This window comes from Lampris incognitus, chromosome 3, assembly GCF_029633865.1.
Source record: "Lampris incognitus isolate fLamInc1 chromosome 3, fLamInc1.hap2, whole genome shotgun sequence".
Classification (NCBI taxonomy): Eukaryota; Metazoa; Chordata; class Actinopteri; order Lampriformes; family Lampridae; genus Lampris; species Lampris incognitus.
This window is the reverse complement of record NC_079213.1, coordinates 236306-255029: the sequence shown is the minus strand read 5'-3', so window position 1 is coordinate 255029 and position 18724 is coordinate 236306. Positions and strand designations below refer to the sequence as shown.

Below are 18724 nucleotides of genomic sequence, written 5' to 3'. Positions count from 1 at the left end.
CCTGAGGTTTCTTCCTATTTTTTCTCCCTGTTAACGGGGTTTTTTGGGGAGTTTTTCCTTATCCAATGAGAGGGTCTAAGGACAGCATGGTGTGGTGCTGTTAAGCCCACTGAGGCAAATTTGTAATTTGTGATATTGGGCTATACAAATAAAACTGATTTGATTTGATTTGATTAAAGTAATTTTCTTATTCGGAGGAGAATGTGCTTCTTGACACACCTGCACAGCTAGACCAGGCTGCTGTGGTGTACTTTTTTCGGCAGGCACAGACATCAGCTCAGTGACAGCCCTTTTTTTGACTTGTTCCACCTTGCCTGGGTCAATGTAGGTTGTTCAGAACCTGGGGTCCATCAGTGAAGACATGTCTAAGAGTTCATCCGTCACAGGGTTGCTGTATTTGTCATCAAGGTACCGAAGAATGTTTGTTTTTATAGTTTCAGTGAGCTCGGTGTCTTCCTCCTCTGGCTGTAGGAGACTGGTTTTGAATAAATGGAGCACCCACCGGTTTAATGTAGGAAACGCTAACATAAGCCTCCCCGGACAGGGCGTCAGTAAAGTCTTGGAGTGGTTTGACAGCTTTATTTATGGACTCTAAAACATCAATGTCTTGCCAAGTGGGCACGAGATGCCGACTTTTCTTGTCTGAGCCCAGGACACGGGCTATGGCCTTCTCCTTTTCCAGAAATCTCTGTATCATTTTTTGTCATGAACCCCATCTGGTCGGGGACTCAGTTATTAGCTGATGAGGGGGTAGACCAAGCTCAGTCTGTACTTCACCCATCTCTCTTCTTTTTTCCTGCTATTGGAAAAGGCAGCAACAGCCTTTTTACAAACCCCAATGGCACGTTCAATCCCTGGGTCCTTCACACCATTCTCTGTATAATAAATAAATAAAGAAAACACAAACAAAACAATTTTTACTGTGGCATGAACTACATTCACACACTTATTCTTCAATGTGTCACAACAAGTCTTTTTACACATTTCAACATTTTATTGACGCAAACGAAAGATACACACAAACACAGGGCATGTGTACCATTATGGTGAATCGTGCCTGTACATTTAGAATAAATGTATTAAATTGATTAAAATTCATTAATCATGAATTATGCATGTGAACATCGTGCATTAAGGGGGCTTGTAGCACCCAATGATGTAATAATTTCCTGATAATGTAATAACTGATGGAAAATGTAATAAAACTCAATAATGTAATAAGTGGTAAACAGTAAATGCAATTACATATCCTGACTGGTATTGTAAAAACATTTTTACTGATAAAGTAATATCTTATTACATCACTGGGAATTAAATATATTTTCAGGTCGACCATTTTTTCCACATCACTTGAATGCATCATTAGACTCTTGCCTATAGCGTTGTGCAGTCTATGTCCAAAGCAGTGGAGGTTGGGCCACTCGTTGTCTTTGAGAGCTGTGATTATGTTGGTGCCACTGTCTGTTGACATACAGATGAGTCGGTCTTCAGCAAGGTTCCAGGAGTTCAGAGCATCTTTTAGCCCCTGGGCAATTATCTCTCTTCTCCTCAGGGAATTACGCTGTTTGGAGACAGACGCTTCGCAGAGTCCAGTTGTTGTTGATAAAATATACAGTCAAACTCATGTAGGGCTGCATGGTTCGGCTGGACCCTAAAAGTCTGTTGTGGTGGTGTAAAACGACACCTCCTGCAGCTCTCTAGCTCTCTTTTCCCATGTGAAGTTGTACAGGTGAGGCAAGGCAACTCCGGCAGAATACTTGCGGCTTGGTAGTACATACTTGGGGTGGAAAGTTTTTAACATGTGGATAAACCCCGGCTTTTCCACAGTGTAAATGGGGATCATGTCTTTAGCCATATGCAGCGTGACTGCATCAGCAAGTTTTCCACCGCGTCCCTTTCTTGTCCTAAGGGACACAATGTGAAAAGGAATTGGCTAATGTGGATTGTTTCTTAGCGGGTGTTTGTGGGCTGCGGTCTTGTGAATCCCGCAGAGAGCAACATTTCTCCCACTCCGCTGCATATGCTTCTGCTTTAGGTGCTGAAATAAATTCATCGTACTGCTGCTGCCTTTAGTTGCAACAGCTTTAGAGTAAACTTTGCAGTAGGTCATGGTTTGTTCGCTGTCGGACGCCACAAAACCAAACCAGTTCCATACCACCGAGGACACTGTGCCTTTTTTGGGGACGAGCTCATCCTTGCTTGCTGCCATGTGCATTTGTGGAGAAGCGGGGGGAGGGGGGCCGCGGGGCAGCACACTCTGACCTACGGGAGGTCAAGAGGAGCGCCGGTGGTGGAAGTTCATGACAAAATTGATTTTCATTAAAATTAAACCGTCCTTAATTACAAATTCGAATTAATCGATAAAATCGGTTTATCACCCAGCACTACCTACCAGTACACTATAGTCTACAGAGCAGAGGAAGACAGCACAAATGCAGATGTGCTGAGCCGGCTCCCTTTGCCTGACACACCCACCCAGACCGTGGTGCCTCCAGAGACAGTTTTATTGCTGGAGAGACTGTCAACTCCTCCTGTGAATGCCAAACAAATCAAAAAGTGGATAGAGAGAGACCCGGTCCTGTCTCAGGTGAAAAAATTCCTCATGCAGGGTTGGCCCCCTGTGGTAAAGGATGAGAGACTGAGGCCTTATGCTAAACAAAAAAATGAACTGAGCGTCCAAGACGGCTGTGTTTTCTGGGGCTCCAGAGTGGTGGTCCCACCTCAGGGGACCACCACTTATATCAAACCTCACACAGTACTATTAAAACTGCAAACAGCAAGTTACCAAGGAATATATTTATAAGCTAAAAGGATAACTAAGTCAAAACAGCTAGGCAACAAGAAATATTTAAGGACACACTAGGTGAAAAATAGCTACTGCTAGAACAAGTAAATAAGACAAGTAAGTAAATAGAATAAGACAGCTACAGCTAGAATTAGATCCCACTAGGAACCAGCAGCAGATGTATAGAGAAAAGGACTAACACTCAAGCAGCTGGAATAAGACTAATAGCAACTTTTTAAGCAAGAAAGATGGTACTTACTCTATACTAGATGAACCAGCAATTCAGAATCACTCCGGAAGATAAAATGCACACTGGATTGAAACTGAATCAGGCCAGACTTATAAATCCCTGTGATGTTCTGGCCACACCCTGGCCACTTAACACCCAATTGAACAAAGAGGTACACTGAAAATAGGCTAATGCCCAGAAACGTGTCACTTATTTAAAACTCTATCAAACCTCACACAATACTGTTAAAACTGCAAACAGCAAGTTACCAAGGAATATATTTATAAGCTAAAAGGATAACTAAGTCAAAACAGCTAGGGTAACAAGAAATATTTAAGGACACACTAGGTGAAAAACAGCTACAGCTAGAATAAGTAAATAAGACAAGTAAGTAAATAGAATAAGACAGCTACAGCTAGAATAAGATCCCACTAATTCCCAATCGGAACCAGCAACAGATGTATAGCAAAAAGGACTAATACTCGAGCAGTTGTCAGCCTACCTGTACACTATAGTCTACAGAGCAGGGGAGGACAGCACAAACGCAGCCGTGCTGAGCCGGCTCCCTTTGCCTGACACACCCACCCAGATCGTGGTGCCTCCAGAGACAGTTTTATTGCTGGAGAGACAGTCAACTCCTCCTGTGAATGCCAAACAAATCAAACAGTGGATAGAGAGAGACCCGGTCCTGTCTCAGGTGAAAAAAATCCTCATGCAGGGTTGGCCCCCTGTGGTAAAGGATGAGAGACTGAGGCCTTATGCTAAATAAAAAATGAACTGAGTGTCTAAGACGGCTGTGTTCTCTGGGGCTCCAGAGTGGTGGTCCCACCTCAGGGGCGTTCACAAGTAATGGAGGAGATCCATGAGACCCACCCAGGGGCCTCCCGTATGAAAAGCTAGCCAGGGCATATGCATGGTGGCCTAACATGGACCAGGATCTAGAAAACAAGGTGAAATCCTGTTCCCAGTGTCGGATAAACCAAAAAATGGCACCGCCCACCCCACTCCATCCATGGCAGTGGCCTGGTCCAGACTACATGTGGACTTTGCAGGGCCTTTTATGGGGCAGATGCACATTCTAAGTGACTAGAGGTACACCAGATGAGCAACATCACAGCCCCGGTGACGATTGACAAGCTGGGTCAAGTGTTTGCAACTTTTGGACTTGCTAACATGCTGGTGAGTGACAATGGTGCAACATTTACCAGTGAGTTGCTCAGGGAGTTTATGGAAAGGAACGGCATCCACCACGTCTGCACAGCACTGTTCCATCCTGCCTCAAATGGTATGGCCAAGAAAGCTGAGAAATTTAAGGAAGGGCTTAAACGTATGACAGGAAGGGAGCCCATCACAACAAAGCTCTCACGTTGGCTGTTTCAGTACAGCATAACGCCACAAACAACGACAGAGCTCACACCTGCGGAAATGCTGATGGGCAGGAAGCTAAAGTTGCACCTGGACTTGATGCATCCAGATGTTAAAGCAAGGGTGGAGAGGAAACGAGAAACAAAAGGAGAGGCACAATGAGCGTGCCAGAGAGAGACAATTTGAGGAAAAGGACTGTGTGTATGTGAGAAACTTTGGCAGTGGTCAACACTGGCTGCCAGGCGTCATTCTAAAGCAAAGTGGTCCTATCTCTTTAGTGGTGAAACTAACGGATGGCAGAGTATTCCGCAGGCACCAGGACCACATCCGTTGGTGCCACGACACTCCTCTGCATCCAGACACCTCAGCAGGGGGGCATACAGGGGAGACAGAACAAGGCCCAGCACAGGAGCGACATCCAGGGGCTGTGGTGACTACAGGAGTGAGTAATGAACTCAAAAGCTCACACATGCAACCCACGAACCTAGGCCCAGTGGGAGACACCACACCAGTGTCTGCTGAGCCCCCATGCCCACTGGGACAGACCCCACCAATGTCTGCTGAGACACCGGGGGTAGTACTACTCAGCGTAGTCACAAACCGCCTGACAGACTAACCCTTTAAGACAGAGACTGAAGTCAGGGTGTTCATGTGTCGCATAAGTGGCTTACCCACTTCAGATGTTTACAGTGTCATGTGTCAGGTCATTATTTATGTTCATGGGCCTACACTAACAAGTTTGGAGGTGTATAAGACTTGTGTTGTTAAATATTTTTCTGTCCACAGGGGAAATTTAGCTTAAGGGGGGAGAAGTGTTGTAAGTGTTATAATGAGTTAAACAGGACTAGTTTTATTATTATTCTTTCATGGGGTCCCCGGACCCTTTAGGATGTCACACAGGGAGTAAATGTGTTCTGTCCATCAGTCTAATGTGTTTGTGCCATGTTAGTGCTCACGGACGGTTAGTGTACTGCAATTTTGTCTATGTATCGGTCCCATTCCGTTAAGTAAAGCTTTCTTATTATAAAGTATATGTGTCGTTCAAGTTACTAAAAAAGGAATACATAGAGCTGGCAGAAACATAGAACAGCACTTGAGCAGCAACTGATAGGAATTGACAGTGTTTTGGTCACTCACTGACCCTTAGGCTATGGCATTGTGACACATGTTGTGCCGCAAGGTGTGCACTTTGTCCCTCTCCTAAAATATGTGACCATTGCTCTTTCACATCCAGGAGTAGAAAATTTGGAGTCTGATTTTCAAATTTCTCCTGGTATTTTTTTCTTATGTTCTGGAATTGTTCACAATTTAGGAGAAAGTGCTTCTCTGTCTCGACCTCTTCTGCCGTAAAGTGACCACATATTCTTTGCTTTTTGGTAGCCAAGATGTTGTGTGTCTGCCCTTTTCAATGGCTAGACTGTGGTCACTGAGCCTGTACTTGGTAAGGATGTGTCTCTGCTTAGTGTCTCTGACAGTGGACAGATAGTCAGCCAGTTTGTATTCTCTTTTTAGGGCCCGATCATATTCTAATTTGTGTTGTAATTTGGTTTCTGTGTCCCAATGTTCCAAATATGAGTTGTTGCATTGTGCGATGATGTGGTTTACTCTAACCTGTGGTTGGTTAGCAGTGCTAGTCTGAAACTCATCTATGTTAGTGGTTACGGGGTTAGTTAGTTTCAGAACCAGCTGACTGAGGGGACTCTTTCTTAGCTCTTGGATTTAGAATGCTTTAAATTGCAATGTGTCGTGGGGACTTGATTTAAGGTGCATCCAGAATTTAAGTGATCTTTTTTTGATATTTATTATCAATGGGAAACAGCCTAATTCTGCCCTGCATGCATTTGTTGGTGTTTTCCTTTGTAAATTTAACAGTTTTCGACAGAATTCTGCATGCAGGGCTTCTATTGGCTGTTTGTCCCATCTAGTGTAGTCTTGATTGATTGAGTGGACCCCATACTTCACTTCCATATACTGCAATGGGCAGGATGACACTGTCAAGGATTTTGGACCAGATTTTAATTGGGATGTCTGTTTTATAGAATTTTTGCATAGAAAGCTCTTTGGGCTTTCTCTTTAAGTGCATTCACTGCCAGACCAAAGCTTCCAGAGGCACTGATTTTTAGTCCCAGGTCATCATAATTTAACGTGTGCTCTAGGGCGGTGTTACCTAGAATAAATAGGAATCTACTTTCTTGACACCCGGGCTTCTTCTGGAAGATCATAATTTTTGTCTTTCTTAAGTTTACTGCCAGGGTTACACTGTCTGTCTGTCTGTCTGTCTGTCTGTCTGTCTGTCTCTCTCTCTCTCTCACTCTCTATCTCTGTCTGTCTCTGTCTCTGTCTCCATCTCTCTCGTTCTCTCTGTCTGCCTCTGTCAGTCTTGTCTCTGTGTCTCTCTCTGTCTGCTCCAGTTTCTCTCTCCACTTTTCTCTCTGTCTGATTCTCTCTCTCTGTCTGTGTCTGTCTGTGTTACCTAGGTTACTGAACCTGTCGCTGACCTCTGACCTGGTTCCTGATCAGGATGTGATTGATGTCATCATCCATGTGGGACGGAACCCCCATGGGCGACACCTTGCCTGGAACTACTTCAGAGAGAAGTGGGATGTTCTGAATGCCCGGTACGGGGGGATTTTTGACATTCTTAATTTTAAGCAAGTATTTGAAAAGTTAGCCAAAGAAAATTTGAATTAGTCTTTTTCCACCAACTTGTGAGTGAATAAAGAGCCTCTGTGTGCACAAGAGGTGACAAAACTAAATCTTTAGGAATAAAAAGATAGGTAGATACAGCCAATCCAAGATGGCGGCTCGCTGGACGCAGCGGCTACTGTGGTTCCCTGTTCAGTGTCGTGTTTTCTTTGTTATTTATTCGTTAGTTTTAAGTTTATTTACAAGTGTAGGTCATGCGCTCTTCTACAGCCATCAGGAACTGTTAAACCTCAGAACAGATTACTCACTTCCCTCCACCATCACGGACAATTCCCCCATGGATATTATCCGCTCACCGGTCTCGCAGTGGAAACACTGCCCCCGTCGGCAATGTAAACAACGTGGCGGGCTACATGCTAAGCTAACTAGCGCTCCCTTCAAAGTTTCCCTCCCCAGCATCTTCATGGCTAATGTCCGGTCGTTAGCTAACAAAATGGACGAGATAAGACTCAGCCTGTCCTCTCAGAAAAGGCTCCAGAACTGCTGTCTGCTGATGTTTACGGAGACTTGGCTCAACAGCAACATAGCGACTCGGCAGTCGAGCTAGCGGGCTGCACAGCCTTCCGTGCCGACAGGACAGCGGACTCCGGCAAGCTCTGGGGAGGAGGTTTGAGTATTTATGTCAATAACTCTTGGTGCAACAATATAAAGATCGTTGAAAGGCATTGCTCTGCTGATCTCGAGCTCCTTATGATTAAGTTCAGGCCTTTTTACCTGCCCAGGGAGCTAACGGCCATTACCATCGCCGCTGTATACATCCCCCCACATGCTAATGCTAAGGTAGCACTTAAGCAGCTACAATGTGCCATCAGCAGACAACAGACCCAACACCCGGACAATGCCTTTATCATAGGTGGTGATTTCAATCAGGCTAACCTCAGGGCTGTATTGCCCAAATTCCATCAGCATGTCTCCTGCCCCACTAGGGGACAAAACACCCTGGACCATCTCTATACAAACATCAAGGACTCATACATCAAGGACTGCCCTCATCTGGGGCATTCTGACCACCTCTGCCTGTTCCTGGTCCCAGCCTACAAACCCCTAATAAAATGGGTCAAGCCAGCAGTAAAGACAATCACTGTCCAGCCAGAAGGAGCAGTCTCTGAACTCCAGGACTGTTTTGATAACACAGACTGGAGTATTTTTGCACATTCAGCTACCCATGGCTCCCATATAGACATTAATGAACAGACATCTGCCATACTAGCCTACATTAACTTTTGTACTGAGGGTGTCACAACAAAAAAATCGGTCCGCACCTTTCCAAACCAGAAACCCTGGATGACCAGTGAGGTCCTGTAGCTGCTGAAAGTCCGGGATGCAGCGTTCAAGTCAGGTAACTGCGAGGCCTACAGCACAGCCAGATCCAACCTCAAAAAGGGCATCATAACAGCCAAACATAAATATTCCCTGTGAATAGAGAACCACTTTCACTATAACTCTGATCCTCGGTGAATGTGGCAAGGCATTCAGTCTATCACAGACTGCAAAAGCTCTAATCGCGGTCCCACTGTCCATGATGCCTCCCTGCCAGACAAGCTAAATCATTTCTATGCCCGATTCGACAAGGACAATACTGACCCAGCCACAAAAGTCCCCAGCCACCCAGAAAACCAGGTGCTCACTCTATCAGTCGCAGAGGTCAGAGAATCACTGCGCAGAGTGAACACATGGAAGGCTGCCGGACCAGACGGCATACTGGGTTGGGTCTACTGGGAATGTGCCGACCAGCTGGCCGAGGTCTTCACACCTCTATTTTACCTCTCACTGTCCCAATCTAAAGTCCCGGCATGCTTTAAGACCACCTCTATCATTCCTGTCTCCAAGAAACCAACATGCACATGTCTGAATGACTACCGACCCATAGCACTCACCCCCACTGCCATGAAGTGCTTTGAAAGACTGGTTCTGGCTCACATCAAAAACATTATCCCCCCCACATTCGACCCACATCAGTGCGCCTACCATCCCAAAAGGTCTACTGAGGATGCCATTGCAGCTGCCCTACACATTGCTCTGACCCACCTTGAACTTAACAACACATACATCCAGATTCTGTTTATAGATTACAGCTCTGCCTTCAACACTATCATCCCCGCCAAACTAACCACCAAACTCCTCTCCCTTGGCCTCAACCCCTCCCTCTGTAACTTGATCCTGGACTTCCTGACCAACAGACCTCAGTCTGTTAGGTTAGGTGACCACTCCTCCTCCACCCTGACCCTCAGCACAGGTGCCCCTCAAGGCTGTGTTCTGAGCCCCCTCCTTTTCTCCCTCTTTACCCACGACTGCCTGCCAACTCACCCTTCAAATGTTATAGTTAAGTTTGCAGATGACACCACCGTCATTGGCCGTATCACCAACAATGACGAGATGGCCTACAGAGATGAGATTGAGCACCTCACATCACGGTGTACTACCAACAATCTTGTCCTTAATGTGCAGAAGACAAAGGAGCTGATTGTGGACTTCAGGAGGTCTAGAAGCTGCAGCCACTCCCCCATTCACATCAATGGGGTGGAAGTGGAGCGTGTTTCCAGCTTTAAATTCCTTGGAGGCCACGACCTTTCGTCGACATTAAACACCCAGGCCCTTGTCAAAAAGGCCCAACAACGCCTGCATTTCCTGAGGAGGCTGAGGAGCGCCCGTCTACCTCCCAAAATTCTCACCAACTTCTACCACTGCACCATGGAGAGCATCCTGACCATCTGCATCTCAGTGTGGTACGGCAACTGCACCTCAGTAGACCAGAAAGCTCTGCAGCGGATCGTCAAGGCGGCCCAGCATATCGCCAGTACCCAGCTCCCAGCCATAAAAGACATTTATCACAAACGCTGCCTTCGAAGGGGTCTGAGCATCAGCAGAGATCCCACCCAATTGTTTGCAATTGATGCTGCTAAAGGAGGCACAACTCATTATTAAATTCAGGGGGGCAATTACTTTTTTTCATGGGGGATATGTGTATTGGATAAGTTTTTTCCTTCAATAAGTGAAATGATCATTTAAAAAACAGCATGAAAGTAGCTCTTTAAGGATGTGAGATCAATGTACTTCTCTGAACTCATATCAAGAAATAACCACAATCCTGAAGTTCTCTTTGGGGTAATTGGTTCTGTTATTGGGTGGCACGGTGGTGCAGTGGTTAGCGCAGTCACCTCACAGCAAGACGGTCCTGAGTTCAATCGCAAGGGTCGTCCAACCTTGGGGATCGTCCTCTGTGTGGAGTTTGCCTGTTCTCCCCGTGTCTGCGTGGGTTTCCTCCGGGTGCTCCGGTTTCCTCCCACATTCCAAAGACATGTAGGTCAGGTGAATCGGCCATACTAAATTGTCCCTAGGTGTTAATGTGTGTGTGTGTCAGCCCTGTGATGGACTGGCAGCCTGTCCAGGGTGTCTCCCCGCCTGCCGCCCAATGACTGCTGGGATGGGCTCCAGCATCCCCGTGACCCTGAGTAGGATAAGCAGTTTGGATAATGGATGGCTGGGTTCTGTTATTAATGGTCCTTCCACTTTTCTTTTTGAACCTGATGTTGAGTTGTCCAAAAAATTTCTCACTCATTTTGTAAATAAGGTGGAGAATAGCAGGTCCCAAATCCAGCCAGGCTCTTGTATTCACTCCATTCCCCATGTTAATTCTGCCTCTTTTAACCAGTTTCAACCAATTACAATTTTAGTGTTAAAGAGTACAGTCTCCAATATGAATTCCTCCTCATCCTGCATCTTAGACATCATTCCCACTAAGCTGCTCAAGGAGGTATTTTTAACTATCAGCCCCATTATTCTGCAAATTCTTAGTAATTCTCTGACCTTTGGTTCTTTTCCAGACAATTTTAATCATGCCATTGTTCACTCATTGTGGAAGAAACCTAATTTAGATCCCCTGTCCCTAAGTAACTACAGACGAATCTCCAAATTGTCTTTTCTATATAAGGTTCTGGAGAGAGTAATTTCTTTTCAATGTATTTCTTTTATGAATGGTAATAGTGTTTTTAACAGTTTTCAGTCTGGTTTTAGCGTACTTCATAGCACCGAGACAGCTCTAGTTAAGGTCACTAATGACCTACTGCTGACTGCAGACACAGGTGACTGCTCGATTTTAGTTCTTTTAGACTTACAGTTGTGTTCAAAATAATAGCAGTGTGTGTAAAAAAAGTGAGTAAAGCTCAAAATCCTTATAATGACTTTTATTTCCATATACGCAAATGCATTGGGAACACTGCACATTCTATTCCAAATCGAAACATGAACAAGAAAATTAACAAATTTGTTATTCCTTTACAGAAAGTGAAGAAAAAGGAATATTAGGGTGTTCAAAAAAATAGCAGTGTCTGCATGAACTCAAACATTTACTGTATAAACTGAAAAATGCTTGAAGATTTAGCTTTCCTGTGAATCACTGAACTAATATTTAGTTGTATAACCACTGTTTCTGAGAACTGCTTCACATCTGTGTTGCATGGAGTTGACCAACTTCTGGCACCTGTGAACAGGTATTCCAGCCCAGGACGATTGGACTACTACTACTACTTTCGGCTGCTCCCGTTAGGGGTCGCCACAGCGGATCATCCGTTTCCATTTCTTCCTGTCTTCTGCGTCTTCCTCTGTCACACCAGCCACCTGCATGTCTTCCCTCACCACATCCATAAACCTCCTCTTTGGCCTTCCTCTTCTCCTCTTCCCTGGCAGCTCCATATTCAGCATCCTTCTCCCAATATACTCGGCATCTCTCCTCCACACATGTCCAAGCCATCTCAATCTTGCCTCTCTTGCTTTGTCCCCAAACCGTCCAACCTGAGCGGTCCCTCTAATATAATCGTTCCTAATCCTGTCCTTCTTCGTTACTCCCAGTGAAAATCTTAGCATCTTCAACTCTGCCACCTCCAGCTCCGCCTCCTGTCTTTTCGTCAGTGCCACTGTCTCCAAACCATATAACATAGCTGGTCTCACAACTATCTTGTAAACTTTCCCTTTAACTCTTGCTGATACCCTTCTGTCGCAAATCACTCCTGACACACTTCTCCACCCACTCCAACTTGCCTGCACTCTCTTTTTCACCTCTCTACTGCACTCCCCGTTACTTTGGACAGGTGACCCCAAGTATTTAAACTCAAATGCCTTTGTCACCTCCACTCCTTGCATCCTGACCATTCCACTGTCCTCTCTCTCATTCACGCATAGGTATTCCGTCTTGCTCCTACTGACTTTCATTCCTCTTCTCTCCAGTGCATACCTCCACCTCTCCAGCCTCTCCTTAACCTGCACCCTACTCTCACTACAGATCACAGTGTCATCCGCGAACATCATCGTCCATGGAGACTCCTGCCTGATCTTGTCCGTCAACCTGTCCATCACCATTGCAAACAAGAAAGGGCTAAGAGCCGATCCTTGATGTAATCCCACCTCCACCTTGAACCCATCTGTCATTCCAACCGCACACCTCACCATTGTCACACTTCCCTCATACGTATCCTGCACCACTCCTACATACTTCTCTGCAACTCCTGACTTCCTCATACAATACCACACCTCCTCTCTCGGCACTCTGTCATAAGCTTTCTCTAAATCTACAAAGACACAATGCAACTCTTTCTGGCCTTCTCTATACTTCTCAATCAACATTCTCAAAGCAAACATCGCATCTGTGGTGCTCTTTCGTGGCATGAAACCATACTGCTGCTCGCTGATCGTCACCTCTCCTCTTAACCTAGCTTCTATTACTCTTTCTCAAATCTTCATGCTGTGGCTGATCAACTTTATACCTCTGTAGTTGTTACAGTTCTGCACATCGCCCTTGTTCTTGAAAATCGGTACCAGTATGCTTCTTCTCCACTCCTCAGGCATCCTCTCACTTTCCAGGATTGTGTTAAACAATCTAGTTAAAAACTCCACTGCCATCTCTCCTGAACATCTCCATGCCTCCACAGGTATGTCATCAGGACCAACTGCCTTTCCATTCTTCATCCTCTTCATAGCTGCCCTCACTTCCTCCTTGCTAATCCGCTGAACTTCCTGATTCACTATCCCTACATCATCCAACCTTCTCTCTCTCTCATTTTCTTCATTCATCAGCCCCTCAAAGTATTCCTTCCACCTTCTTAGCACACTCTCCTCACTTGTCAGCACATTCCCAGGACGATTGGACTACATTCCACAATTCCTCTGCATTTCATGGTTTTGCCTCGGAAACAGCATTTTTGATGTCACCCCACAAGTTTTCTATTGAATTAAGGTCCGGGGATTGTGCTGACCTCTCCATAACGTTAATCTTGTTGGTCTGGAACCAAGATGCTGCTTGCTTACTGGTGTGTTTGGGGTCATTGTCTTGTTGAAACACCCATTTCAAAGGCATTTCCTCTTCGGCATAAGGCAACGTGACTTCTTCAAGTATTTTGATGTATTTAAACTGATCCATGATCTCTGTTATGCGATAAATAGGCCTGACACCATAGTATGAGAAACATCTCCATATCATGATGCTTGTGCCACCATGCTTCACTGTCTTCACAATGTACTGTGGCTTGAATTCAGTGTTTGGGGGTCATCTGACAAACTGTCTGCGGCCCCTAGACCCAAAAAAAACAATCTTGCTTTCATCAGTCCACAAAATGTTGCGCCATTTCTCTTTAGGCCAGTCAATGTGTTCTTTGGCAAATTGTAACCTCTGCAGCACGTCGTTTTTTCAACAATGGGACTTTGCAGTGGCTTCTTGCCGAAAGCTTGGCTTCACATAAGCGTCTTCTAATTGTTACAGTACTCACAGGTAACTTTAGACCTTCTTTGATCTCCCTGGAGCTGATCATTGGCTGAGTCTTTGCCATTTTGGCGTTTCTTTGATCCATTTGAATGCTAGTTTTCCGTTTTCTTCCACTTCTTTCAGGTTTTGGTTGCCATTTTAAAGCATTTGAGATCATTTTAGCTGAGCAGGCTATCATTTTCTGCACTTCTTTATATGTTTTCCACTCTCCAATCAACTTTTTAATCAAAGTAGGCTGTTCTTCTGAACAATGTCTGGAACGACCCATTTTCCTCAGATTTTCAGAGAGAAATGCACTAGAACCAGCATGTACAACATTTGCTGCCTTTGTCCTAAAATAAGGGCCACCCGTTTGACACCTGTTTTTTCACAGCTGAATGACCTCCCTGATCGAACTCCACACTGCTATTATTTTGAACACTACTACTACTACTACTTTCGGCTGCTCCCATTAGGGGTCGCCACAGCAGATCATCCGTTTCCATTTCTTCCTGTCTTCTGCGTCTTCCTCTGTCACACCAGCCACCTGCATGTCTTCTCTCACCACATCCATAAACCTCCTCTTTGGCCTTCCTCTTCTCCTCTTCCCTGGCAGCTCCATATTCAGCATCCTTCTCCCAATATACCCAGCATCTCTCCTCCACACATGTCCAAACCGTTTCAATCTTGCCTCTCTTGCTTTGTCTCCAAACCGTCCAACTTGAGTGGCCCCTCTAATATAATCGTTCCTAATCCTGTCCTCCTTTGTTACTCCCAGTGAAATTCTTAGCATCTTCAACTCTGCCACCTCCAGCTCCGCCTCATGTCTTTTTGTCAGTGCCACTGTCTCCAAACCATATAACATAGCTGGTCTCACAACTATCTTGTAAACCTTCCTTTTAACTCTTGCTGGTACCCCTCTGTGGCAAATCACTCCTGACATCCCTCTCCACACACTCCACCCTGCCTACACTCTCTTCTTCACCTCTCTCCTGCACTCCCCGTTACTTTGGACAGTTGACCCCAAGTATTTAAACTCATACGCCTTCGTCACCTCCACTCCTTGGATCCTGACCATTCCACCGTCCTCCCTCTCATTCATGCATAGGTATTCCATCTTGCTCCTACTGACTTTCATTCCTCTTCTCTCCAGTGCATACCTCCGCCTCTCCAGGCTCTCCTCAACCTGCACCCTACTCGCGCTACAGATCACAATGTCATCTGCGAACATCATCGTCCATGGAGACTCCTGCCTGTTCTTGTCCATCAACCTGTCCATCACCATTGCAAACAAGAAAGGGCTCAGAGCCGATCCTTGATGTAATCCCACCTCCACCTTGAACCCATCTGTCATTCCAACCGCACACCTCACCATTGTCACACTTCTCTCATACATATCCTGCACCACTCCTACATACTTCTCTGCGACTCCCGACTTCCTCATACAATACAACAACTCCTCTCTCGGCATCCTGTTGTATGCTTTCTCTAAATCTACAAAGACACAATGTAACTGCTTCTGGCCTTCTCTATACTTCTCAATCAAAGGAGTTGAATCAAGTGCAACTGGACTTGGTATATATCCGTGAAGACGTTTCGCCTCTCATCCAAGAGGCTTCCTCAGTTCGTGCCTTTCTGACTAGACCAAGCTAGTCTAACCGTAACCCTAACCCTGAGGAAGCCTCTTGGATGAAAGGCGAAACGTCTTCACGGATATATACCAAGTCCAGTTGCACTTGATTCAACTGCTTTCGATAACCATGACCTGGATGAATGAGAACATTCACAGACACTTCTCAATCAACATTCTCAAAGCAAACATCGCATCTGTGGTGCTCTTTCATGGCTTGAAACCATACTACTGCTCGCTAATCGTCACCTCTCCTCTTAACCTAGCTTCTGTTATGCTTTCCCATGTCTTCATGCTGTGGCTGATCAACTTTATACCTCTGTAGTTGTTACAGTTCTGCACATCCCCCTTGTTCTTGAAAATCAGTACCAGTATGATTCTTCTCCACTCCTCAGGCATCCTCTCACTTTCCAAGATTGTGTTAAACAATCTAGTTAAAAACCCCACTGCCATCTCTCCTAAACATCTCCATGCCTCCACAGGTATGTCATCAGGACCAACTGCGTTTCCACTCTTAATCGTCTTCATAGCTGCCCTCACTTCCTCCTTGCTAATTCACTGATCTTCCTGATTCACTGTCCCTACATCATCCAACCTTCTCCCTCTCTCATTTTCTTCATTCATCAGCCCCTCAAAGTACTCCTTCCACCTTCTTAGCACAATCTCCCCGCTTGTCAGCACATTTCCATCTCTATCCTTGATCGCCCTAACTTGCTGCACATCCTTCGCAACTCAGTCCCTCTGTCTACCCAATCAGTACAAGTCCTTTACTCCTTCCTTAGTGTCTAACCTGTCATACAACTCACCATATGCCTTTGCCTTTGCTACCTCTCTCTTCGCTTTACACTGCATCTCCTTCTACTCCTATCTACTTTCTTCATCTCTCTGACTATCCCACTTCTTCTTTGCCAACCTCTTCCTCTTTGTAATTTGCTGTACTTCCCCATTCCACCACCAAGTGTCCTTGTCTTCCTTCCTCTGCCTTGATGACACAACAAGTACCTTCCTAACTGTCTCCCTCACTATTTCTGCAGTGGTTGCCCAGCCATCCGGCAACTCTTCACTACCACCCAGCGCCTGTCTTAACTCCTGCCTGAACTACACACAACAGTCTTCCTTCTTCAACTTCCACCATTTGATCTTCGGCTCTGCCTTCACTCGCTTCCTTTTCTTGGTCTCCAAAGTCATCCAACAGACCAACATCCAATGCTGCCTAGCTACAGTCTCCCCTGTCACCACCTTGCAGTCTCCAATCCCTTTTAGATTGCACCTTCTACATAAGATATAGTCCACCTGTGTGCACTTTCCTCCACTCTTGTACATCACCCTGTGTTCCTCCCTCTTCTTGAAATATGTATTCACCACAGCCATTTCCATCCTTTTCAAAAAATCCACCACCATCTGTCCTTCCACATTTCTCTCCTTGGCACCATACCTACCCATCACCTCCTCATCACCTCTGTTCCCTTCACCAACATGTCCATTGAAGTCCGCTCCAGTCACCACTCTCTCCTCCTTGGGTACCCTCTCCACCACATCATCCGACTCACTCCAGAATTCTTCTTTCTCTTCCATCTCACACCCAAAATGCTGGGCAAATGTGCTGATAACATTCAGCAATACACCTTCGATTTCCAGCTTCATACTCATCACTCTGTCTGACACTCTTCACCTCCAGTACACTGTTGACATACTCTTCCTTTTGAATTACCCCTACCCCATTTCTCCTCCCATTTGCACCATGGTAGAAGAGTTTGAACCCATCTCCGATACTCCTGGCCTTACTCCCCTTCCACCTGGTCTCTTGCACACACAGTATACCTACCTTCTTTCCATAATATCAGCCAGCTCTCTCCCTTTACCAGTCATAGTACCAACATTCAAAGTTCCGACTCTCACTTCCACACTCCTACTCTTCCTCGTCTCTCGCTGACTCTGGACATGCCTTCCCCTTCTCCTTCTCCTTTGCCCAACAGTAGCATAGGTTCCACCGGCACCCTGCTATTTAACAGTACCGGTGGCGGTCGTTGGTAACCTGGGCCTCGACCGATCTGGTATGGAAATCTTATTTATGATCCGCATATTCGATTTGGCAAAGATTTTACGCCGGATGCCCTTCCTGACGCAACCCTCCCCATTTATCCGGGCTTGGGACCGGCACTAAGAATGCACTGGCTTGTGCATCCTCAGTGCTGGGTTAGACACCGACATCAAGACACCAAGCAGAATAAATGATGAAAATTCCCTCAGTGAATAGAATGGTTTACAGTCAATGAAAAAGGTCTCTAAGTGAGGCCTGCAGGATTTCTTCAACACTGTGACATCCACACACCAACCTTTGTTTATGTAGAAGCATATGCCTCCATCGAATTTTTTTTCCAATAGCTCCATTTCGCGGTCTGCCCAAAGGACTTTGAACTGTGGCAGATGACGTGTACTGTCCGTTTTATGCTCACTAAGCCAGGTTTCAGTGACACATAGGGTGGTGATCTGGAAAAGTTCAAGTTTTTTTCCGTTTAGGAGTAACAGTTCATCCATCTTGTTGGCCAGACAGTGGACATTCGCCAGGTGGATTGACAGGAGCATGGTTCCAAATCCCCACTGTTTCAGTTTCACAAGCGCGCAGGCTCGCTTACCCCTTCGGCATCTTTCTTGTAGTTCGCACTGGTCTGTACCAATCAAGACCTCAGCAATTTAAAGTCGGTAAAAAAGTGTGTTCAGTTTGTCGAGTGGACATTTGGAGACTTAAAAGATCTTCCCAGTTGGGTGTGTCAGGGTATCAATAAATAAATAAATTAATAAATATATTCCCTAGGTGTGAATGTGTGTGTCGGCCCTTTGATGGACTGGCAGCATGTCCAGGGTGTCTCTCTGCCTGCTGCCTAATGACTGCTGGAATAGGCTCCACCATCCTTGTGACCTTGTTCAGGATAAGCGGCTTGGAAAATGGATGGATGGATGGATGCATGTATTTCTATGGATACTGTACTGTAGACTCATATTAAATGGACTCTACATGGTTGTGTTGTGTACTGCAGGTATGGAGAAGCTCTGTTTATGAACTCCAAACTCATCGGTGGAGTCACAGAGTTCCTCAACACAGACACTGAACTGAGAGAGGTATACACACACACACACACACACACACACACCACACCACACACAAACACACACACACACACACACACACACACACACACACACACACATATACACAGCACACCACACACAAATACACACACAGACACACAGCTATACACATAAAAATTCCGACTG

At 45.6% G+C, this 18724-nt stretch overlaps 1 protein-coding gene across 1 annotated transcript in view; it reads left to right on the top strand.

The window, feature by feature from the left end:
• The window catches only part of LOC130110470 (thyrotropin-releasing hormone-degrading ectoenzyme-like), a 373072-nt gene that overhangs the window by 346794 nt on the left and 7554 nt on the right, over positions 1-18724 (top strand). The window contains exons 18-19 of the mRNA XM_056277578.1: positions 6857-6997; positions 18487-18568. Of these exons, the coding sequence (XP_056133553.1) occupies positions 6857-6997; positions 18487-18568 (223 nt within the window). The remainder of the gene's footprint in view (positions 1-6856; positions 6998-18486; positions 18569-18724) is intronic.